This window comes from Vigna unguiculata, chromosome 10, assembly GCF_004118075.2.
Source record: "Vigna unguiculata cultivar IT97K-499-35 chromosome 10, ASM411807v1, whole genome shotgun sequence".
In the NCBI taxonomy this organism is placed as follows: Eukaryota; Viridiplantae; Streptophyta; class Magnoliopsida; order Fabales; family Fabaceae; genus Vigna; species Vigna unguiculata.
In genome coordinates this window covers 6,624,038-6,649,083 of record NC_040288.1, presented here as the reverse complement: position 1 = coordinate 6,649,083, position 25,046 = coordinate 6,624,038, and the positions used below count along the sequence as shown (strand labels likewise).

Sequence of the window (25,046 nt, the reverse complement as noted above, 5' to 3'; positions counted from 1 at the left end):
GAAAAATAATAATAAAAATATCTTGATAAATCTTTTTATTCTTTATTCTTTATTATGTTTAATTTTATATTTTATTATTTATTAACATTAATTATTATATTTATAAAAAAAAATATTTAATTTAATCATTAATTTATAATATATTATCTAATATCTATAATATATTATTTGATATCTATAATATAAAAAAATATAAAATACCTAAACTATAAAAAAAAAAAATTAGGGGGGGCCATGGCCCCTCCCTGTCACCACAAACATCCGCCAAATTGCAATCAATTAGGATAAATTGCAATCAATTAGGATAAGGAAATTTTAAAAACAAAAATTGTGTTGAGATGGTTGTTGTGGGAGAGAAAATAAAAGTATATGAGGGAGTGAGTACATAATATATATTTTTCTTAATTATGTTATAATTCTCTAATAAATCTAGAAATTTTTAATTGAGTACGTAGGGATGGCAATAGGGCGGGGTGGGGACGGATTTCGCTATTCCATACCCATCCCCTTAGAAAAAATTCATCCTCATACCCATACCCAAACCCAACGGGTATCAAACTTTTAAACCCTAAACTTTTAATTAATTTTTATAAAATAATAAAAAATTACGGTTAAGGAAACATAATATTATCAAATATTTAATATTAGGAGGATGATTGTTTCTTCGATATCAAATACTTTGAAATTAATTATAATTGTTTAAATTTTAGAGTAGAATACCAAATAAAATTTCATGAGAATCAAAACATTTATTAAATTTGCAAACAATAACGAAACTTAGTTGATAAATTTTAAAAATATTAAAAAAATATATAAAAGGAAAACAAATATTCAAATTAAAATATATTTTAAATGTTTGTTTATTTCAATTTTTTAAATTCTAATGAATCTCTTTTTTTATACACTAATAAAAGTTATAATACATCATTTGATCAAAATGACGCAAAGAATAAATAATAAACATAATAATAAAATTTTGATATAGATCTTGTATCTTTTGAACTCCAATATATGTTGGATGGTAATAAAAAAAATATTCATGGCAATTACATTAAATTTTTATATTATAGTAAATAAAAGATATTTATACAATTATAGTGAAAAAATTACAGTATGATTGATAATAAGTTAGAAAATAAAAAATAATTAGATAAAATATATCGAATATTATTCTACATGATGAAAATAAACAACAAATAAAAATATTAAAAAATTAATAAATGTGTGTCTTAGAAACAATTTGAGAGACTATTGAAATAAATCGTACAAAGAAAAATAAATGTATAATTAAGAGTATGATAAGATGAAAAATACCTTAGAAATCTAAGAAAACTTTTCAAATATCAACATATATACTCAATGGTTGAGAAATAACGAAAATTGTTTGAGCGAAACAAAAGAGTTCTTCAAATGAAACACAAATAAATAATAATAAGTAAATAAATTTTTTTATATTACCTAATAAATGAAATGTTTATGTTATTAAACACTTAAATTGAAAGTACTAAACATTCTTATGTGAAAATAAAATATATAATAAATAAAAATATTAAAAATAATATAAATATTCAAATGTGAGACATAAAAATTTTTAATTGACATACATCATTTTAACATAATTACATAAAGGTCATGATAAGATGAAAAATATATTGGATATGCGAATGAGTTTCATGATAAACCAAATAATTAAAAGAAATAAAAAATTGAAAGTATATATATATATATATATATGGGTTATTTAATTAATTGTGAATATTTTAATAATTTAAATGGAGATGGAGATACGGCGGGAATGGGTATTATGGCGGGGATATGTACATTCCCATACTCATCCCCCTACCCAATTAAAAATGTCGGGAATTCTCCGTACCCATATCCATACCCAGTCAATGCGGGGATTCCCCGTCAAAACAGGGACGGGTTTATTTGCCATCTCTAAGTGTACGGTAAATTTGTATGGTCTATCGAATATTCAATAAATTTAAATTTTTTCGATTGAATTTTCCATGTTAACTTTTTCTATTAATTAAATTAAGAAAATGATGTAGTTATTATCTTATCATGGCACTCTCTTGAGTTGTCACCACATGCCATCTTCTGATTTTATAATTTTAAAATTTTAAAATTTAAAATTTTATATTTTATTAATTTTAATTCAAAATTGTATAATTATAAAATTATGATTTTGTTATTTGAATAAAATTTGAAAATATAGCATAATTTTATATTTGATAAAATCATAATAATTTTATTTTTGAAAATTTTTTATAAACTTCTATTAGATTTTATTAGATTCCATATCAAGAAAAAAATGTTCCAAAAGTTGGTTTAACATTTTTTTAATGATGGAAATTGAATTCCATTAAGACAAATGCTCTTAAGTGATGATAAACACTTTAAGGGAACATTAATTCAAGAAAAAAAATTATTTTATCTATGAAGAAAATATAATTATCATGTTTAATTTTTTTAAAATAATATTTTCAAAAAATAATGATTTTTAGAATATACCTTTAGGTTAGTATGCAATTTAGTGATTATGAAAAACTGGTGGTAGGACAAAAATAAAATTAAAATTTGTAGTCAAAATAAAAGTTTTAATGCATAACAATATCACGTAATTAATAATTTTTTTAATAAAATTAAAACATTACTTTTTATATTTATAAAATTTATACAAACTTTCTAAAACAATATTTCTATTTACCAAAATGGAATTTTGGTTTTCTGATAGAAAAAAAAAATTTGCATCAAACTCTTGGACAATTATAATTTTATTATTTTAATTCAAAGTTGTATAATTAAAAGATTATGATTTTATTATTTAAATAAAATATATATATAATAATTTTATATATATCAAAATTATAAAAATATATAATTATATAATTATATAATTTTAAAATTTTAAAATAATAAATAACATGTTGTAAAATTTGAACAATGTGACAATGTTGATATCTCAAAATAATAATCACAATCACTCGAGAGCGATATCACCTAGTTAAGAGAAAAAGTTAAGCAAGAACTCGTTTGAAAACAAAATTAAATTTATTGAGTAAATAGACCTTAAAAATTTATCAAGATTGAATTGAAAATTTCTCAAATTTATTGTAACACCCCATTTAATTTAATACACGAAATTAAAGGAAGCGTCACAAGAAAGATAACATAATAGCGCAGTCCGAGAGTTTTAAACTCAACTCCTTACAACCCTAGGCAAACCACAATGCCCAAAAGAAAACTGGATAAAGAGTTCAACCAAAAGTATATAAATCTGAGGACGAACAAATATATGGGTCATAGCCCTAAAGAAACTCATAAAGGAATTATAAACCATTCTATGCGGACTATGCAGCGGAATCACCACCTCCATGTTGTCTCCGGGTGTTCCTCGCATCTGCTCACACCAACAAGTTGATGATCATCGTAAGAGAGAGTACCACACAGCAGGACACACAACAAAGAAATTAGGATAAGCTAGAGCACAAAAAGATTTCATCCATACAATCAAAATATATTCACCATACCCTATACATATATCAACCAAGCATGTTATGACTTCTCAGGCAATACACTAAGACGCGACTCGACTCATCCGGATACATATAACCTGGTCAGATTTAACGGATGCTTGCACTTGTGGTGGATACCTCTGCTCACCCCCGGGCTGCTCACCCCCGAGTTATGTGTTACAAGTGTTACGATGAAACAATTTCCCTCACCACAAGGTTAACCCTTAATGAATTTCAGGCCTCCTGCTACTCTCACCATAGGATTCAGTCAGCTCTAGGTGAGACTAACTGACTCCTTAGAGTGTCAAGATGCAACCTTACCTTGAATCCTTACCTAGTTATACAGATGGGGCACCACCATGGACACCCACTAACAGGGGCCATGGAATTACGTCCCGACCACTGAAGCGCGACCCTGAAAGTCTAACTTAGAGACCCCAAGGAATTATGCACTGACACAGACCAAACATGATCATACAGCCAAAAACATTCACCATGCAGGTATACGTTCATCATACCAACCTTGAAAGCCAACGCCTTTCATGTTTCAGGCCCAACTCGTTCCAACTCATCATAAGTCACCCATGCATAAAGGATTTCCAACTCTTTTCATTATCATGCCTCTTTAATACCAACCATTTCATTTAGATCTCATGCTAAACACATATCAAACCATCATTCACATCTCATGACTTACACCACTCATACATACCCATTTATCTCATACTTTCAACATAATACTTAAAACCAAGCAAGCATTACCCATACAAGGTCAAGAAAGCATTCACACATCGAACTGCCTCGTCCAGCACCTCGCTCAGGCTGAAGGGTCTCGCGCAGGCGAGAGACTCTCGCTCAGGCGAGCCCCCTTCGCCTAGGCGAGGGCTCGAAAAAGGGGAACAGTAGCTCACGCGAGATCTCGCTTAGGCGAGACCCCTCTCACTTGGGCGAGATGCTCGCTCCTCAGGAGCAACGTGGGTCGCTTAGGCGACCGCTCGCGCGAAACATCTTGGGCGAGAAAACCAGAGCTCACCTCTGTTCTCTCTTGCATTTACACTCAACAGATCACAAATGGCACAAAATCATCATACCCAGTTCATATAACATACCAAACATATCCAAACGACAAAACAAGGGCACAAACAATATTACTCAAAAGAAAAGGGCGGACCCTAGCTTCCCGTACCTGGAAAACAAGCTAGCGAAACGCTCCGACACGCACACAGTGAACACGACGGTCCTAAGGATGGCCAAAGAGCTGAAATGAACGGTAAAACAGAAACAGGGACGACTTATTACCAAACCCTAACGGTAAACAGTGGTCATAGGCCTAGAAAAAGGGGAACATGAGCTGAGAAAAACTTGCATGGAGTAAGAGTTGGGTTTGAGTTAGCTCGAAGAAGGTTTAGAGCAAACCCTAGCAGATGAGAGGCGTAAGGGTGACGACTGATTCTTCTGCAAGAGTGAAAGTGTGAATTAGGGCAACTAGGAACGATTTTATCCTTTGGGCCAGCCTTTAGGCCCCACAGTTGCAAGGCAGCCCTTAAAATGCTAGGACAGAAATAATTGGGCCTTACATTTATTAGAAACTTAAAACATAATTAAACTTTATTAATAAATCGTCTTCATCATAAATAAAAAATTTACTTTAAATTACAGATATTTATTTTATTATATACTTTCATTTCTAAATATATTTAAGTTATAATAATTTAATATTTTAAAAAGAATCAATTTAATAAAAAAAGTATTTTTGTTATAAAAGTATATTTTTGCTATTCTTTCAGTTAATACTTTTAATATATTTTACTTTTTTTAAATTTTTTCGTTTAGTGCTTTTTTTCTTAAATTAATTCTAATTCTAATATATTTTATTTAATATTTTTAATTATTTAGACCAAATTAGCATAAGGTGCCAAACTGGTTTTGTACACAATTCTATATCTCAGTCATAAACATTTTGCTATTACATACATCATAAAACCAACAATATTCATACATGATTTGCTAATCCAATTTTCACCATAGCATACATCACAAATAGGATGATAATTTGAGAGTGGGCTGACTCGCGGAAAAAAGAAAATGGGATATGTTATAAGGTTAAATTTGTTTGACCGCTTGTAAAGTTAAATATTTTCATATTTCGATCTCCATACCATTTATTACATTATTTATCACGTTATTATTTTTATTTTTTAATCTTAATATCATTTATTAAACCATTAATCACGTTATTATTTTCATTTTTCAATCTCCATACTATTTATTACATCATTCATCTTCCTTTTATTATTATTATTATTATTATTATTATTATTATATATAATAATAATTTTAGTTCTCAAATTTTTTTATATATTAACAAATTTGTACTTATTGTAAGGTGACATGTTATCATTATAATTTAGCTATAATTTGTGTTAATATAATTTCTTGTATTTGATTAGTTAGACTAATTAAAATTATTTTGATAGAAAATAAATATCAATCATTATGTGAAAATAAAAAAGTTATTATTTTACTATTACAAATGCGAGTCAGTTTACGGGTCTGTGGACCAACTCGTAGAACGGAGTAGGCCAGAAAAATAAATATTTTTGAACTACGGGATCACACTTTAAGAACCAGCTCGCATTGATCCGCTGTCATTCTTAATCACAAAATCAACCATCATTATTTTACTAAATCAATCTCCACTTTAAACATCCGGCTCAAAACATAATCAATACAAAACTAAACTTTCTGTATCAGTCCTAATAGTAACCTAGGTAATAGTCGACATATAAAAATTCTAACGATATCAAATATATGTTTGCGTCTATCAAATTGTTGTTAAACCTCGAATTAAAATACATCTTTCTATAATACCTTATCACAAACTTGGACAACCTTATCACACAAATAAGAGGTTAAGACAAACAAACCGAAAAGCAAAAAACTTGTATTAGATAAAAAAATATCACCAACAAATTCTCCTTCCAAACAGTGATAGAATTTGAGTCTCGTTGAGAAATCTAAATAAATAAAAGAAATGGAGTAAAAAACCATGGATCCATTGTTTTAAATGCTTAAATCATAAAGAAAAGCCTCACTTTCTTAGTAGCAACCTCAACACAACACCTTTAGGTGGATGCACTTTCTTAAGTGACTCTCGTCGTCGTATATATAAGAAATTATCAAGAATAAGTTTTTAAATACAAGGTAAACAAGAATTTAAGGTTAACCAATAAAAGAATGAAATAAGAAAGAGAAGAAAATAGAAAAAAAAAAGGCAAAGGAAATAAAATAAAGGGTAATGAAGCCTCAACAAGTAACTCTTCGACAAAGCATTACTAAAGACAAATACCATAATTTTGTAGAAATAAATTTTTGCCATAATTACAAAAGTAAGAAATTAAGTCTTACATAATAAAAAAATATTTACATTATTTCTATACACAATTATATATATGTGTCATCATGAATGATTTTATTCGTCTTTATGTATAAAACTTTTAAGATTGGTAATTTATTTTTAGTTAAATTTAATTATAGAAAACACTTTTTAACGGTAGTAATTACGAAAGGAGGGGAATATCTTAAAACGAGTTAAGTTTTCTTTCACCATTTGGGCTGCTGCTCATAGTGTGCGACTAATAACCATGGTAACGAAGGCAGTCCTAATGCTCGGTGATTATATTTTAATATTTTGATATTTTTATTAACCGTATTATAGTAAACCAATTAAAATAACCTAATTAAAAATATTTTAATGATTGATAACGACAAAACTTAAAACAGACAAAGAATATAAAATTTTGAAAGTGTTGGGCAACTAAAAGCATACTTTACCAAAATAAATATAATGTAAATAATCTAAAACAGGAAACAAAAATATATACTCAGCCTAAACATAACATAACATAAGTCAGATGAATCAAATTCTTCTGCAGCTCTCTCATATAGAGTGTTTGTTCCAGCTAATGATATAACTTGAATCTCTAAACATCTCAACATATTTCCAAACACGCCATTAGATATAGAACTGAGAAAAAGCCTAAGAAAAAAAAAAAGGATTAATCACCCCAAGGCAGAAGGAATTACTGTGATATGCCTCAAAGGGTGTGTGATGTCTGTGCCCCCTGCATGCTGCACAAACTCAGCAGGTGAAAATGTGCTTCCATGGCAGACACAAACAATGCTAACCTCAGATTTGTTATATCTGTATAAGAACCCATGAACAGTTTTCCCATTGTTCCCTTTTGCTGACACATACGGCATTTGAGGGAGTAAAGAGGTGTGAGAGAGAGGCTTCGGAGGTTTTCCCAGCTCCCCTTTCGCCTCCATCAAGGGGCCTGAGTTTTCGTTCGACAAACACTTGTTCTCAACTGCCATTGTTGGAACCTCGTGGCTTGTGGGAGCTTCTTGCTTGATTTTCATATGCTCAGGTGAAGATGGGTTTGGTTTCCGTTGAGTTTCCTTTGCAATGTACTTTCTTTCCTGCGTGGTGTTGTTGTTGTTGTTTCCTTGTTTGGCTTTCATGGGGTGAGACGAAGCAGAAGCACTTTCTTCAGGTTGGGTTCCTATGCTTGTTTCCTTGGAACTGTTCAAATGGGGTTGCTCTGCCAAAGAATGAACTGAATGGCTGTGGCTATCACTGCTTCCCCCATCTGAGAAAACATGTTTGCAACAATCGTTAAAATATATCCGATTAAACATCAAAATTACATGTTCATTCAAACTTAAATTGCCAAACATTACAATAACATACATCTAAAAATTCCTCTTCTTTTTCATGGCATTCGCCTTGTCTGTTTTTGAAACAAAAAAATGGAAACTTTTCCTATTCAAACAAATTCACAGACCCAACTTGAGTGAAGTGGATAAGGTTGATCTGCATTCTGTTCTAAAGATGTATGAGACCGTGATTCTCGATATTTATATATAATTTTTCAAAACAAAATTAAAATTCACAATAGATGATCGATTTAATGTGCATGTGCAAACAACCCCAGATACCAAAAAATGCAACTCCATAACACTGCAACACAATTTTTCTTTTCTTGATTCGACCTTTGACAGCATCAAATGTTCAAACAACAGTTACTTTACACAGCTATCAAACTGAAATCAGTCAATGAATCATTTTTCTATCGTTACAGGTCCATGCATACTGTTACGGGCAGAAGAATAAACGTAGAAGAGCAAAAAAAAAACTCAAATATTACATTAAAAATGGATAATTAATATAATTATTCACCTTCACGAGAAGAGCTTTGGTAATCCGAAACCGCAGAAGAGCTGCACTTAGAAGAGCCGTTAGACTTTGCCGTTTTCTTATCACAGCCGTTACCGCCGTCAACTCCGCCTGCATTCTTCTGGCTTCCGACCCAGCACGGTAACGGAAAGCCGTTATTCAACGGCAAGTACTGGACCGGGGCGAACTGGTGAACGCGGAAGGGTTCGGCGGTTCTCCACGGGGCAAAGGCGGTAACGGCGTTGTGGCATTCCGTTTTCTCCTTCTTAAAAGCCTGTTCCCACTCGGGTTCCGTCTCTCTGACGCGCTCCCTCTTCTGCTCTCGTTTCTTCTTGGCCTCCATTCTCCGCAGCGCTTGAATCTCACGCTTGTCGTGCGGGTCGACGGGGAGGCGCGTGAAGGAGTCGGGTTTGGAATCCGGTGGGGGCGTGTGCACGGTGTGCCTGCCGAAGGAGCCTCCAATGGAGAGCGCCAAATCGAGCTCTACCTCTTCAACTTCAACCATGGCTTGTGAGAAAGGTAATTCGAAATGGTTGTTTTCGTAATCGGTAACATGAGAAGAAGAGAGTGGTGGGCGAGGGATTCGCGATTTATTGGATTGGAAAAGAAACGGAAAATGAATTAATGTGATTAGGGGGGAAGGGAGGGACACGTGGCGGAAGAGGAGAAGGCAGGGGTGGCGGTTAGCGACACGTAACGGGAGCGTTAACGAAGGGTGCACCGCTAAATCCTTTCTTATCGAGGAACGGAGAATGAGAATCTGTTTAGCGAAGGTTCGGAGGGAGCCACGTGGCGGGCGATGAGGGGGAGCAGAGGAGGGACAGGTGGCGGAGGGAGAGGGAGGCGCGAATCTCTAGCGGCGCGTTGCTTGAATCTCGAGGCGGGGGAGAGAGCGTGGTGCCGCTTGGGAAGGGAGGGACACGTGGCGGGAGGAGGTGAGGTGTTGAAGGGGGCACAGGGTGTGGGGTTTTGGTCGGGCGAAACGTGGAGGGTGGTGAAGTGAAGCGTGAAGAGTGGTTTTTAAGGTGATGGTGACGTTACGAGAACCCAGATTGATTGGGACTCGTTAAGGAAAGCGACACGTCGACGTTTCGGGAGGGAATTTCTCACGTACTCTTATTACTACACTACTCATCACATCATCATCATCATCATCAAACAAACCTACGTGTCACGTCACCATTCTTTTCCTCTTCCTGCTTCCCTTTTAACTTTTAAACCGTTACTTCCTTTTGAATTTTAATTATTTATCACTATTATTACAATATAAAAATGTAAAAACATTATTTATATTTATAATCAATTATGTTATGGATAATCTGCCTAATCCATTATGTCTCTCAATAATTGATTAAAGGTAAAATATTTCTTCTTGTTTTGTTTGCGGTTAAAATTCAAAAAAATGTTGTTTTCTAAATAGTTTTGTCTTATTTTGGGAAATTTTATTTTCCTTTCTATTATCAATTATTAAAAACATTAAAGACCTTGATATATAATATATAAGAAAATTAAATGTTTTTTAATATGGTTTATTTTGTATTGAAAGTGATATAAATGCATCACCCTTATATTTGGTAATGATAAAAATGAAAAGCAAAAAGTGTTGTTTGATATTCATAGTATAAAGTCGATCAAAGGAATTACAGCAAAAATTTTCAAAGCACTCTATTAAAGTCACTTCATACTGTAGATAATTTAGAAAGAATAATAATAAATGTATACTTTTTTCTTCTTATTTCTCTTTTTTTTTATCAAATTATATATCTTTTCATTCTCTCTTTAAATATATGTCAAATATTAATTATTATTTTTTATGTACATGAATATTTTTCATTTTTAAATTCATTTTAAAATTAGACACATCATGTTACGACCCAATCCTATAAATAGAAGCATTTTGTTTGTACTTGTGCATGAAGAAAAGGCTTCAAATGGAAGGGAACATCCTATGGCCTATAACACCATCTTTGTTGTCTAAAATAACAAATATGGATTCAAAGTCATACAAGACTGATTCATCAAAAGTGTCCTTGTGATACATAAACAACAAGTGTTTGGCTAAAGGGTAGTTTGATACTTTTAAATTATTAAATTACGATATATTTTTTATTTTTTTTCGAAACAATCACTATTGCTTTAAATCACTCATTTGGTCTCTTTAAATTCCTAATATAAAAAAAGATTATTTGTATTCTATTTATCTTCCTTTTCTTCATTTTCCATTCCTTCACTCTTCACTCCTAATGTAAACAAAAACTTAAAGCCATTTACTTTGTTCTGCTTTTGGTTGCTTTTATTTTTTTCTCAAAATAAGTCATTTTACTTAATTCGGACAACCATTTTAATTTTGTTATTAATATTTATTTTCACTAAAATTTAAAATTTCAATCACAAAAATGGTTAAATATATTTTTATGTTTTTAATGAAGATAATAAAAATGATAATGATCGCTAATATAATTTATAATCTTTACTATGATGAAATAAATACAAGTTGATTATTTTTCATTAAACTTTTAATATTTTTTTTAAATAATTAGCTAGCTAAGATAAAAAATGATAGAATGATACAAAGAGGACTTATATTTAAATAACTCAAATAAATAAAAATATATTTAACTTAATTATTAAAATTTGAAAAGAAAGATTATTTAAAAAGTGATGATGTGGGACAGGAGAGAGATGATTGAGGTGGAAAAGTAAGGAAAGAGACAAAGGAATGAAGGGAATGGGGTATGCATGTACGTTACGTGGTGCTTGCTCGGGCGATGTGAAGTAATGCATACCAACAAAGGTGGCAGATATGTGACACAGTGCCAGAGCTTTTCTAGCTGTCACTATTTCAACCTTCTCGACTTTCATTTCCTGGAAGTTATCAACAGCACATTCATTGTAAATTATTTTGTGTGTTACTATCATAAGTTTTGATTACTTTTCTTTATTTTAAAATGTTATATATAATTTTGGTAGAGATTATTTTTTTATATATATAAAAAAATTGTTTTTTCATTTTCCATACATTTTAATCTTTTCAAATTAATAAAATTATATAAGTTTTTATTAAATATGTTTTTCTTCTTAACTTTGATTGAAAATTGGTTTCTCTTCAAAATTTTGACCCAAATTAGTATTTCAATTTTAAAATTATTTCAATTTTAAAATTATGTCAATTTAATTTGGTTTAATTAGTCGCAATGTATCTAGTTTCTAAATGGTACCTGCTTTTAACTTTGCATCTATTTAGTATCCAAATTAGTTAATTTGCATTAATGTGGTCCCTTTTCGTTGACTACGTTAAATAACATAACGTCTGATCGTGTTGACCAGTTAAGTAGGAAAAAAAATTATTATGTGGCACGAGAGTGGTGTGTGATGTGGAACAGTGCTGCGTAATAGGAAATTGAAAAGTAAAAGGGGACGAATTGGGAACATAATTGGAAGGTTGTGTTCGAGTGAGGAGTGCTGTCGTGAAGTTAGGGTTCAATGAATTTTGGCGATTTCGTGCGTTGTGGACGAAATTGAAGTTGTAATTGACATCAAAGTGGCAACTATTTGGGATTCCAGGTGTGCAAACCATTTTAATTTGTCGTTGATTGAATTATTTGTTTTTGAGATGGTGGGGTTTAGGGTTAGTGGTTGAATGTTGTGCTTGGATTAATTTAATTGTTTTATGCGGTGCTGTTGTAATTTTTTATGATTTCTTTGACGGTGGTTGTCATTTTTTATGATTCCGTTGACGGTGGTGGTCCATGAAGTGTGTTTGTGGGCACGAAAAATGGTCCCCCATTATGCTTTTGTCTATTTTCATGCTTTTGTTGGTGTTATAGTGGTATGAAAAATGTAATTTGTGTTTCTTTGTTTGGGTAAAATGGTATTTCGTAGGGTAGTATTTATATGTTATTGTCGGTATGGACGACCATTTCGAAGTTGTTTTTCATCATGGTGGGAGGTTTGAGAGCAATGAGTCACTGCAATATGTTGGACAATTAAGTATTTTGGCATGTGACCTAGATAGATGGAGCTATTTCGAGATTTTGGGTATTCTGAAGGAGATAGGTTATGCAAATGTGAAGGAGATGTGGTATGCAGTGGGTGGAGGATCTATTTTGGAGGGTAGATTAGAGTTGTTGTCTGATGACCGAGGGGCATGTCATATGGTGAATATTGCCACTCTTAATGGTCAAGTACACTTGTATGTGGTTCACAAAGTAGATGAAGCTGAGGTAGTGAATCTGTTAGAATATCATCCTGTTGTGGAAGAGGGTGATGTTTAGGGTCATTCTGGGGGTAATCCTGAGGGTGATGTGAGGGGGGTGTCCAGGTTCAAAATGAGGATGATGGAGGTGAGGTTGATGAGGGTGTACAGGTTCAAAGTGAGGATGATGAAGGTGAGGTTGATGGGGCTGTACATACAACAAATGAGGAACATGGAGGTGAGGGAATTTAATATCAAGATGATAACATCTAAATGGTTAAGTCAGAGGTTAGAAAAAAACATAAGAGATAATCCTGATATTAAACTTACTAATATTCAAAACAGAGTTGGAAGAAAATGGAATATTGGAATCTTCAGGGCAACTGCCCATAGAGCAAAAAAAATGGCATACAAGAATGTGGAAGGGTCATTTAGGGAACAATATAAAATTGTTTATGACTATGCCCAAGAACTTTTAAGGTCTAATCCAGGATCTACTGTGAAGGTCAGTGTAGATGATAATGAAGGACAGAAAACTTTCAAAAGACTGTATGTGTGTTTAAAGGCTTCTAAGGACAACTTTGTTAGTTGTAGGCCTATCATTGGGTTAGATGGATGTTTCCTAAAAGGCAAATATGGTGGGGAATTATTATCATCTATGGCAAGAGATGGTAATGATCAAATGGTTCCTTTGGCGTATTGTGTTGTTGAAGTCGAGAATAAAGAAACGTAGAGTTGGTTTTTAGAGCTCTTGGTGGATGACCTTGATGGGGTTGAAGTGTGCAAGGGAATAACCTTCATGTCTGATCAACAAAAAGTAAGCATCTCTAGAACCATTAATATTAATGTCTTCAGCTATATTTTGTGCAAGCTTTCATAATTTATTTTTTAATTTATACAGGGACTACTACCAGCATTACAAGAATTAATACCTAATGTTGAACAAAGGTTTTGTGTAAGGCACATCTGGCAAAAACCTTAAAAGACTGTTATGGAAGGCAGTTGCAGGAACTCACCCTCAAGCATGGAAGGCCACAATGAGAGACATGAAAGAGTTGAATGAAGATGCCTTTAAACATCTTATTGCCATTCCTCCAAGGCAAGTTATTCATGCTTTTCTGATTGAACAATATTAAGTTTTATGTACTCATTTTGTTTTGGTGTGACAAATTTTGGTTTAGGTCCAGGTTCACAGGGCAGGCAATATGTGACACACTGGTGAACAATATGAGCAAGGCATTTATCAGTACAATCATCAATGCAAGAAGTAAGCCAATCATCACCATGATGGAAGACATTAGGATTTATCTTATGAAGAGATAGGCCAAAAATAGAGTGAACATTAAAAAGGTTGAAGGTTCCATATGCCCCAAAATCAAAAATAAATTGGATAACGAATTAGAGAAGACAAAATATTGGATACCTTGGTTAGTTATGTTTACATAAAATATGATGTTATTTAATGTGTATATTTCAGATTTTAACTGTTATATGTTCTTTTGGTAGTTGGGCTGGAGAGAAATTGTTTGATGTTAACCACGTGTCCATGACTTGTGACAAGTTCGTGGTCAACCTAGAAAAATTGGAGTGTACATGTAGAAAATGGACAATCACGGGAATTCCCTGCTGCCACTCGCTCACTGCTATGAGGTTCCTCAATATTAATGTAGAACAACATATACCTCACTGGTTTTTGACATCAACATATGAGGAAACATATATTCCACTGATATATCCAGTCAATGGACCTAATGTTTGGGAGATGAATTCAAATATTGATGTTTTTCCCCCACCAAAGAGGATATTGCCAGGGAGACCTAAAAAAAGAGAAGACTTAAGAGTTGGGAGTTGCGTAAAGATTCTACACAACTAAGACAGGGTGGGACTAGAAAAAGGCGTGGGATATGCAGACAAATAGGTCATAGAAGAAATGGTTGTCCACAAGCCCCAAAGGAGCCACCAACTCAGCCACCAACTGGGAGCAGTCAGCAATCACAACCACCAACACAAGGTCCTGGAACAGAACAACCAATTCACACACCAACTGAGGCACCAACTGAGAGTCCTGGAACACAACCCCCAATCCAGTCTACAACTGAAGCAGCAAATGATACTCCAATTCAGCCCCCAACAGAAGCTCCTCCTGGACCACAACAACCAATTCAGCAACCAAGTACAACAACCATTCCAACAACTCAAATTGAACTGGGTGCAACACAACAAAGTCAGGCACCACCTCCACGTACAAATCTGAGACCAAAATTGGCATTTAAAAGGGGCCCAGTATGGAAGCCATGATCCACAAACTGAATGTTTTTTCTTGAAGAATTTGGACCTTGTTTTTGTTTTTTAAAGTGTAATTTGTAATTGACTACCTGGTTTATATTGGGCTTATTTTTAAAGACAAATTATTTTGATATGCCCAACTTATGTACTCAACACTTGATATTAGCTTCCTCTTTAATGAATGCATTTTCATCCATCTTTACTATTATGGTTCATTGCATCCAATTAATTACAGGAGATTAAATTTTAAGATGTAACCACAAGTTGAACACACTTTTCATCACCAACAATTTCACTTCCAATTCATTTAATAACCATTCATTACAACTTCATTAAACACAAAATACATACCCAAATACAAACCATATTCAATCATTCAAAAAATTAAACCTTCATGGATTTTACAAAACAAGAACATCAAACCATATTCACCAATGAACCCTTAATCTATTTTTTTAACAATACAAACAGAAGAAGGATGACAATTAAACCCAACAACCCAATTATCCTAAATAAGTACATCAGCCACTTCTCGGAATCAATCAACTATCTCTCCAGTTGACGTATTCTTTGGCTTTGTCTAACAATGGTTGCATCTCTTTCATCCTCATTATCTTCAGTGCACCATTTGAAGTAATTGCAGCCTTTGAAATCTTCACCAACAGTCCGCTATTAACAAAAAACAAAGTAAAAATGATTTTCAACAACAAAACTCAGCCCAAACGAAAATAAAAGTCACATATCAAACCTTGTAGTGAGGGCACCCCCAAAATTGTTTTCCACCATTCTTCACTGTTCTTGCAACTCTTAACACTGCAATCTCCCCGCAATGGCAATGTGGTGTTCCACCCACTGACCCAGATACAGTAGCAGGAGAAGAAACATTGTGGTTATGTGATCCACACGAACAAGACGACCATAGATGACTAAAATCACGCGACATTTCCCTATTTGCCAGCGACTTTACCCCTGCAGCAAATAAACTTCCCGGTCACTGCACCAATCCAACAATGAAGAAGAAGATGAAGATGGGAATGTGAAATTAGGGTTTTTTGAATGGGGACAATCAATTGAAATAGGGCATGACATGTTACCCACCAATTGCCACTGTACAATTATTCTCATTGACACGTATCCGTTCTGCAATGCCACGTCATTGTTCTGTTAACGGCGTTTTTGAAAACTTAACGGGATGGACCACATTGATGCAAATTAACTAATTTGGGTACTAAGTAGATGCAAAGTTAAAAGTGGGTACCATTTAGACACATTGGTACGAAACTGGGTACGTTGCGACTAATTATACCATTTAATTTCTTTAACTAAATTTTGTTAAATTTATTTGATGTTTCAAACGTGTTTTATATAATTTCTTAACTAACGTTGATAGGATAAACTGTTAAATTTTGTAGACAACTTAAATACTATCATGAAATGGATTTAAAACCATAAATAATTTTAATAAAATTTGGTTAAAAAAACTAAATTCACATAATTCTAAAGTTAAAAAATTAAATTGATTAAAATTACAAAAAAGACTAGTTCTAATTTTTAAACTTTTAAGATAAAAACAAAATTTAACCCTGTAAGTTTTCATTCATTTATATTCAATGATATATTATGATAGGTTGATTATAATTACAACAAAAATAACTTTAAACAACACTAAACGAGATTACGGGTATAAAAATGTGGTCTAAACATAATAAAGACAACATTTTTGTATACATGGCTTAAAAGTGATCTTAAGCAACATTTATATAAATGTTGCTTGTAGAAAGTGTGGGCTAATCCATAAAAATATGGTCTAAAATAAACTAAAAATTAAAGCTTTTAGATTAGAAATATTCTCTCCCTCATTTTTTGACTGAAAATGCAAAATCTAGTTTGAAAAACACAAAAATTTGAATTTTTCCCTTCCTTTTGATTTTAGACTGAAAACGACAAGAACTCACAATGTTAAAAATGTGAAATTTTAAAAAACACGTACATTAAAACTGTTATCTTTTATGAGAATTTTAAACAACGATTTTAAAATTGTTGTCGTACTGAAAACCGTGATTTATTATCTACAATTGCTCACCTAGACTACACTTAAAAAATTGTTGTTTAAACTTTATTCACTGTTTTTGTTTTTTAACTCACAATTCTGATTTTGTGTTGTTATTTAAAAAACAATTTTTGTTGTAGTAATATCATCTATCTATTTAAATACTAGAAGTAATAACAATACAATAATAATAGTTGTGACATCATATGTATTCTTCTGCTTGTACAGTTAATTTTTAATTAAATACTATATCATTGGTATATATGAAAGATATACAAACATTCTTATCAAACATACACATTGTAACGGCGAATAAATGTAACTTGTTACTTAAAAAAGAAGACCAGTAAATAATACATAATAGATAAACACATGATTCTAAAAAATATATATTAAAATTCATTCTCATTTTCTATAAATTAAGGTAGTATATGTACTCTTTATATTAACTTCATATATAATTTTTAGGTTCTAACTAATATATAAATCAACATTATTGTACCTTAATAAAACATAACATTTATTTTTCCTTTTTAATAAGGTTTACGCTAAATACATTAATATTTAAGATTTGATGTCATCTTAACTACACTCAGCAAATACTTGTAAGTATGGTTCTAACTATATATATAAATATAACAACATATAATCATCGATGCAAAGCAAACTTTCAGCATCAAAATATTTAGTTTGTTGAGAAAGAATCTTTGTAACTAAAAAAAGACAATTTTAAAATTAAATAGATAGGACAATTTTAAATTAAATAGATGTGTAATGTATTGGTTATATTATAATTATAATGGTTGGACGAGGACATCTAAGTCAATACCCATTACATCTCGACTAATTTCACTTAAAGATAATAAGATTCTCCCTTGATTATGGGTCTAATATTATTCATAAGGTAGTATTAATATTAAAAAGTAGTTGACATTTTGATAGATGAGATGAGTACAAATTATGATGTTGTTTCACATATAGGTGAATATCATGCTTTAACAACTTTTTAATCATTGTAAACACGCACATCACATTTGTCTTACTACTGTTGTTTCATCATATGAGGTGAATAAAGATTATATATATATATATATATATATATATAGTATATATATATATATACATACATATATATACATATATACTATATATATATATATATATATATATATATATATATATATATATATAAAATCATAATGGTTGTGTAATACATTGGTAATACATTGGTTATATTATAATTATAATGGTTGGACGAGGACACGTAGGTCAATACCTTGGACATCTCGACTAATTTCACCTAAAGATAATAAGATTCTCAACTAGAATCCTTCGATCATGGGGTCTAATATTCATGAGGTAGTATTAATATTGGAAAGTAGTTGACGTTTTGATAGATGAGGTGAGCAAAAATTCTAGTGTTGTTGTTTCAAGTAGGGCTGGGCATAATTAATTTAATTGTATTGTACTACAGTTAATTGTATTATTTTATAGATTAAATTATACTTTTAGTCCCATTTTCGTAGCAAAATTTGAATTTGGTCCCAATTAATTTTTATCTCAATCTGGTCCCTATTTTGGGAAATTTGACTCAATCAAGTCCTTTCCGTTAGTGGTGGAATAACGGTGTTAAATGGGGTGCCACGTGTCAGCTTCTGGATTTTTTTGAATTTTTTTTTGAATTTTTTTTTGAATTTTTTTTGATTTTTTTTAAAATTTTTTAAAAAAATAAAATTTTGCCACGTGTCAAGCTGACATCGTGCCACGTGTCTATTTGGGAGGTGTCATTTTCTCATTCTCAATTTGGTCCCTGTATTTTATCTTTTGTCTCAATTTAGTCCCAATTTTTGTAAAAATTATGCAATTTCGTCCCCCTCCAAATTGAAACAAAAATTATAAAATGTTATACAAATATTTTTATTAAATTTGATTTTTTTATTCAAATTGATATTTTTATTATATATTTTCAATAAAACCAAGTTTCTTTAAATTTGTTTCACATTAAATTTTACTTAAAATTGTTTTCAAATTTTAAATTTATTTATCTTTTATTGTTACATAAACTAGTTAATTTTTCTGAAATTATATAATTGTTATTTTTATACTAACTAAAATATTTGTATAGAAATTATTGAATTTTACACATTTTAAAAATATGCAATTATTTAAAATATAAATTCAAATAAAAAACAATATTAAAGTATAATGTAATAAAATATCAATATAATTTATTAATTTTTTTATTAACATTATTTTCTATTAACAACTTTAAAACAATTTTAAATAAAGTTTAACGTAAAATATAAATTAAAATAAACTTAATCTTGTTAAAAATATTTACTTAAAATATTAATTTTGATAGAAATATTTGTGCATATTTATATAGAAATTAAATTTGGTTTCAATTTGGAGAGGGATAAAATTGCACAATTTTTACAAAAATTGGGACTAAATTGAGACAAAAAATAAAATACAGGGACCAAATTGAGAATGAGAAAATGACAACTCCCAAACAGTGACACGTGGCACGATGTCAGCTTGACACGTGGCAAAATTTTAATTTTTTTAAAAAATTTTAAAAAATTAATAAAAAATAAATAAATAAAATTCAAAAAATCCAGAAGCTGACACGTGGCACTCCAATTAACACCGTTACTCCACCACTAACGGAAAGGACTTGATTGGGTCAAATTTCCCTAAATAGGGACCAGATTGATATAAAAAATAATTAAGGGACCAAATTCAAATTTTGCTACGAAAATGGGGACTAAAAGTATAATTTAACCTATTTTATACTAGAATAAACTGAATTGGTTGTATAAAAAATTGAACTATACTATTGTCTGGTACAGTTTTTAAAAACCAAACTTAAATGAGTTATCTGTTTTATTACTGAAATGAACTGCATTTTAGTTTTTTCTCGGTGCTTCACGCTTAGCTAGTACTAGTAATGTACAACACTCATTGTATTTCCTCATCTCATGTACAGTATGCACAAAATTTGCTCTTTGATTTTTTTTTTTTCATTTCATGTACAATAATAAGAAAAAGTATGTAACACTTTTTAGGTTATATTATAATAATATATTTAAGTAACAATTGTATGGTTATATTATAAGTTATAATTTCATTGATATTAATTATTTAATTTTATAAAAAATAGTTTGTAATATTTATTTCATTTTATAAAAAATAGTGTTATATATAATTTATATTAATTAATGTAATTATGTATGATAAAGAAAATTTAATACTTCAAACACTTATTTTCTAAATATTTTTTTTATACCGAACACAAAATAAAATCTGTCTCTTTTAATTATAGTTTTCTTTTTTTCTTTTGAAAATGTGTTTTTCTTATTTATCACATAATTACTATTATTCATGGAAGAGGGTATAATAGTGGGAGAATTAATTTTTATAAATAATATCTTAAGTTTTATTTTTATTATCGCTTTAGTACGTAACAAAATCATGAGATATTATATATAATTTTATATTATTTTATCTATCTATGTATTTCTTTCTTCAAATATATTTTTTATAATTTTAAATATATAGTGTTTTAACTAAATTTATATTTTATTTAAATTTAAAAATATTGTAAATACATAAAATACTCTTTACTTGAAAAAAACATTAATTTCAAACTATTATACATGAATAAGTATAGTAGAAAATACTTTAACTTAATTCGTTATTAATATACTTGTTAAGTTTATTAGCAAAACAATAAAAAAAATTTGAAAGAAAAAATTCAACAATTTAAATTGATGTAATAATTTATTAACAATTGAAATGATGAAATACATTTTAGTTAAAAAATAGTACAATTTGGTTCAAAATTAATGTGGTTTAGTTAAAAAACGGTTCAAAAATAGTGCAGATCAATTTAAAAATAGTACAGTTTGTACAACAATTCAGTTTATAATAGTTTAGTTCATATTATTCATATTATAGTGCAATGCAGTTCAATTCAGTTTGTTAGACAAAAAAACAGTTCAGTTCAGTGCAGTTCAGGTGAACTATTTTTTAGTTCAATATAATTTTTAATGGTTCAGTGCAGTTCAGTATTCTTTGCCCTTAACAAATTTTTAATTATTCTAAAGACGCACATCACATTTGTCTTGCTATTGTTGTTTTATCGTGTGTGTGTGTGATTTTTTTAAAAAAAGTTGAAGGCTATAAAGACATCTCCAATATATATTTCTTAAGAGAATTCTTCAACTATTTCTTTTATTGTCATGGACTATTTTTTTTTTTTATAGTTTCCATAATGTTGTATTGGCTTTTAAAAAACACATACCAAGTCTTGTTTTAACGATTAAAAAAATTCAAAAAACCTAAAGAAACTTACTTATATATATATATATATATATATATATATATATATATATATTACTTTTATTTAAAATTTAAGAAGAATTTCATAGCTAAAGCTCCAAATTTCCATTTTGAAATGCATCTCCAATTACATGTTTAAAACCCATCCTTCGAACGTTGTAGAGTAATGTGATTAAAGAAATGGAGGCAGAATCTAAGACTAAGACAACTAGCCTCAAACAAAGTTACTATATCTTTAACTAAGAAGAAAAATACAATTTTACTCAAAATTATACAACAAGCATCAACCTTAAATAGGCATTTTCTTCAAAAGTTGCCCTTGGATGAAGCTGCAAATGAAAAAAATAACAATGATATAGATCATTCACAGTAAACACTTGCTTCTTGCATATGTTTTACAATTAAAAATGACAAAAAAAAATCTCTACTTACATATATTCATTGTGATGGATAAATCAATATTATTAATGAATATTTATAAATAATTGATATTTATTATCTGTTTATTATGAGGTATAGGTATCAATATGCATTTTTGTTATCTCCATTGAATATTTCCTTTTTAAATTTATTAAGTGATCAATATTAATCATGGAAAATTATTTAAAAATTTGATTTTATATATTTTTATTTAAATTTATGAAATTAAATTTTGTTTTGTAAAAATTAATTATTTAAAATTTATATTTTAGTACAACTTATTTAATTTTTTAAAAAAACTTTATTTACATTAATATTTTATTGATTAATTTGTTTTACATTATATTTAAAATTCAAATTCACATTTTAAATAATTTTATTCTTGAAAAAAATTAAAATAAGATATAAAAATATTCATAATATTACTTCCGACTATATAAAAATCCGTATTAGTTTTACGAATACTTGATAAATAAAATAAATAATAAAATATTTTTTTAAAATTTAGTAATAAATGGATATTATCCATATTCAACCGTGATTCCTGTATACAATCCCGTCATAATCATTTACTTTTATTCATGTTACTCTGTACTGTGCATTTGCTTTCGACTTTTGAATTGTTTAGTGTAATTTTCATTAGAAGAATGAAATACAAATATTCATTAGAAGAATCAAATATAAATTCTAAATACTAAGAGACAAAATTGAGGTACCTTTTTGTGTAATAGTAACAAAAGTCAGCCAAGATGAACGATTGAACTATCTCTGCAACAAAAGCTGCCAAAAACCAGAAATAGCCACTACCAGCCAGAAATAAAAATGTCCCTCTCGTGTCACAAATCTACAAAATATTACAAACATTATACATTATTTAATGGGTTAATAAATGACACAATATTTAACAAAAACTTACAAAGTTCACCAATAATTACAGAAAGCTTCGATCTAACCTTATCGATCTAAGATATTACAAATACAAAATGTTTTCGCATATGGATAGATTTTTAGAAGAGACTCAACCATAAGATAATAAATTTATAAATTATTTATATAATATTCAATTTGTATTTTTTTTTTTGATAATGTGTGTTTTTAATGTTCAAATGTATTTCGTAATAGTTTTTTTTAATATTAAAATAAAATTATGTTAAAATTGTATAAATAATTTAAATATTATATTAAAATACGTTTAAAATATTAAATTATAAGATGAAAGATTAAATCAAATCAAAATTTTAAAGAAATACTAATTATAATTTTTATTGAAAATTAAGGTAAAAAAATTATTTAACTCTATTAAATATCTAGAAAACCTAAGTAAAAATTGATCTCACCTGAACTATCCAATGGGCCAGTGCCATGAATCTTGAAACACCAAGAGCAAATACGTAATATCCTGTAAATGTTTCAATCATCTAGAAACATACGAGTTAAAACATGTGCTCTGAAACTGACAACATATAAAGAAACAAAAAACTGTAACTGAGTATAGAGAAGCAACCTTTGCATTCTGCATAAAACGAAGTTGAGGGATGACAGAAACAGCTTCTAGATAAATACTGAATGCCATAAAGAATCCAGTAATTCTCCATCCATTTATATAAGGGTGGATTAGTGTTGCAAGGATTGCAGAAGGCACCACCTAGCACACAGAATTAGTAGATGTTATTGCTACATTTGTTTTGGTCTATGTACACACTCGTTGCAAATATGAAAATCATTATGTCAGTAGGTTTGGAAGGAAGGATAAGAGAGATAGTGAATTCAAGTTTCCGATTATCATATACAAAAAATTAACATTACAGATAAAATAAAATAGATCGAACGCATTTAGACAAAATCAATATAGAATACTAAAGGAGTGATCATCATGATTATCTACTTGTATGTTTTAAATTTGTCTTATTTTTAGTTGATGTGAAATCTCCAAGACACTTTTTCTTGTATCGAGATATATACATATCAATGAAACTAAATATTAATGAATAATCTGATAACATGTAACATGATATGTAAATATACATTTATTGAAAGAGAAAAATAAAGGCTTCAAAAATACAAAGCAACTTGTGACATGATATGTAGTTAAGTTTATTTACCACAAAGTATAGCTTCATATTGTCAAGCTCCTTGATATAGGATGACTTCAACTTGAATCTTATCATCCATATGATCACTAATGTTGAAGAAAGAGATACCAAATCTATAACAGATTGGACTTTATGTACATTAAACTTGCGACTTAATAATCTTGCTGTAAGGAATAGAGCTGTGAGCTCTTGGGTAATAAGTGATAAACCTGAAAATTGAATTAGAATTAGAATTATAGAACTTGATTCAATGGAACCATATCAATACACCAAAAAAGAAGAAAGTATTTATTTGGTTGGTTCTTTTTTTGTTTTATAAATATGTGATACATATGATAAACAACGTTATTGAAACGAAAGAGTTAATTATACTCATCAATGATGATGAAAAGGAAAATTACCAGAGCAGGTTTTGAGAGCAAAAAGCTTGTATGTGAGGGCTATTAGCCCCACAGAGTGGATTACTTGAGAGGCTAAGAAGAAATAAAAGCGTCTTCTAATGGTGGATTTTAAGACCAACAAAGCAATTACAGCAAGCAAAACCCCCAAAAAGATCTTCACTTTCATTGGCAGCTTCTTCAACTTTTCACACAAAACATTCACTGCAGAATTTCTACTCTTTGCTCCCATTTGTGTTTAGCAAAAGATCACTAATATCAGAATGTGGGTTTGGTTCAAAAACTTTGTTTTGTGGACAGAAATTTGTTAGAGTGGTTTAGATTATAGAGGAATTTCAGTAGATAGAAAAGGTGTTTTGAAGAGACACTGACCCAGAGAGCATGCAATGTGACCATAAATTTCTTTCCTTTTTCAAAATGAAGACACTGAGGAATTTAAGGAAAGTTCCGAGGAGTCAAAAGGGGATGGTTCCAACATTAGTGCTGTTTTGGCAGAAAAATAT

General features: G+C 30.0%; 2 protein-coding genes across 2 annotated transcripts; both read right to left on the bottom strand.

The window, feature by feature from the left end:
* Positions 1-7,327: 7,327 nt before the first annotated feature.
* Positions 7,328-9,687, bottom strand: LOC114166502 (ninja-family protein 3). The gene is made up of 2 exons (XM_028051245.1): positions 8,761-9,687; positions 7,328-8,170 (listed from the first exon to the last, which is right to left on the bottom strand). The coding sequence occupies exons 1-2, from the start codon at positions 9,260-9,262 to the stop codon at positions 7,581-7,583; spliced, it is 1,092 nt and encodes a 363-aa protein (XP_027907046.1). The 5' UTR covers positions 9,263-9,687; the 3' UTR covers positions 7,328-7,580.
* A 12,234-nt stretch (positions 9,688-21,921) lies between these two features.
* On the bottom strand, positions 21,922-24,775 carry LOC114166252 (ER lumen protein-retaining receptor 1-A-like). Its single transcript, XM_028050965.1, has 6 exons — positions 24,598-24,775; positions 24,155-24,357; positions 23,557-23,697; positions 23,390-23,470; positions 22,769-22,896; positions 21,922-21,961 (listed from the first exon to the last, which is right to left on the bottom strand). Exons 1-6 carry the CDS (start codon positions 24,773-24,775, stop codon positions 21,922-21,924), a joined length of 771 nt encoding a protein of 256 aa, XP_027906766.1.
* Between the last annotated feature and the right edge of the window lie 271 nt (positions 24,776-25,046).

Excerpts from the sequence above, each read along its gene's own strand:
- LOC114166502 (XM_028051245.1), bottom strand. The coding sequence starts at position 9,262 with ATGGTTGAAGTTGAAGAGGTAGAGCTCGATTTGGCGCTCTCCATTGGA. Across the intron at positions 8,171-8,760 it reads CCAAAGCTCTTCTCGTGAAG|ATGGGGGAAGCAGTGATAGC; the intron begins GTGAATAATTAT and ends ATGTTTTCTCAG.
- LOC114166252 (XM_028050965.1), bottom strand. The coding sequence starts at position 24,775 with ATGGGAGCAAAGAGTAGAAATTCTGCAGTGAATGTTTTGTGTGAAAAG. Across the intron at positions 23,471-23,556 it reads GTTTTATGCAGAATGCAAAG|ATGATTGAAACATTTACAGG; the intron begins GTTGCTTCTCTA and ends GTATGTTTCTAG. Across the intron at positions 21,962-22,768 it reads TGTTACTATTACACAAAAAG|CTTCATCCAAGGGCAACTTT; the intron begins GTACCTCAATTT and ends TTTCATTTGCAG.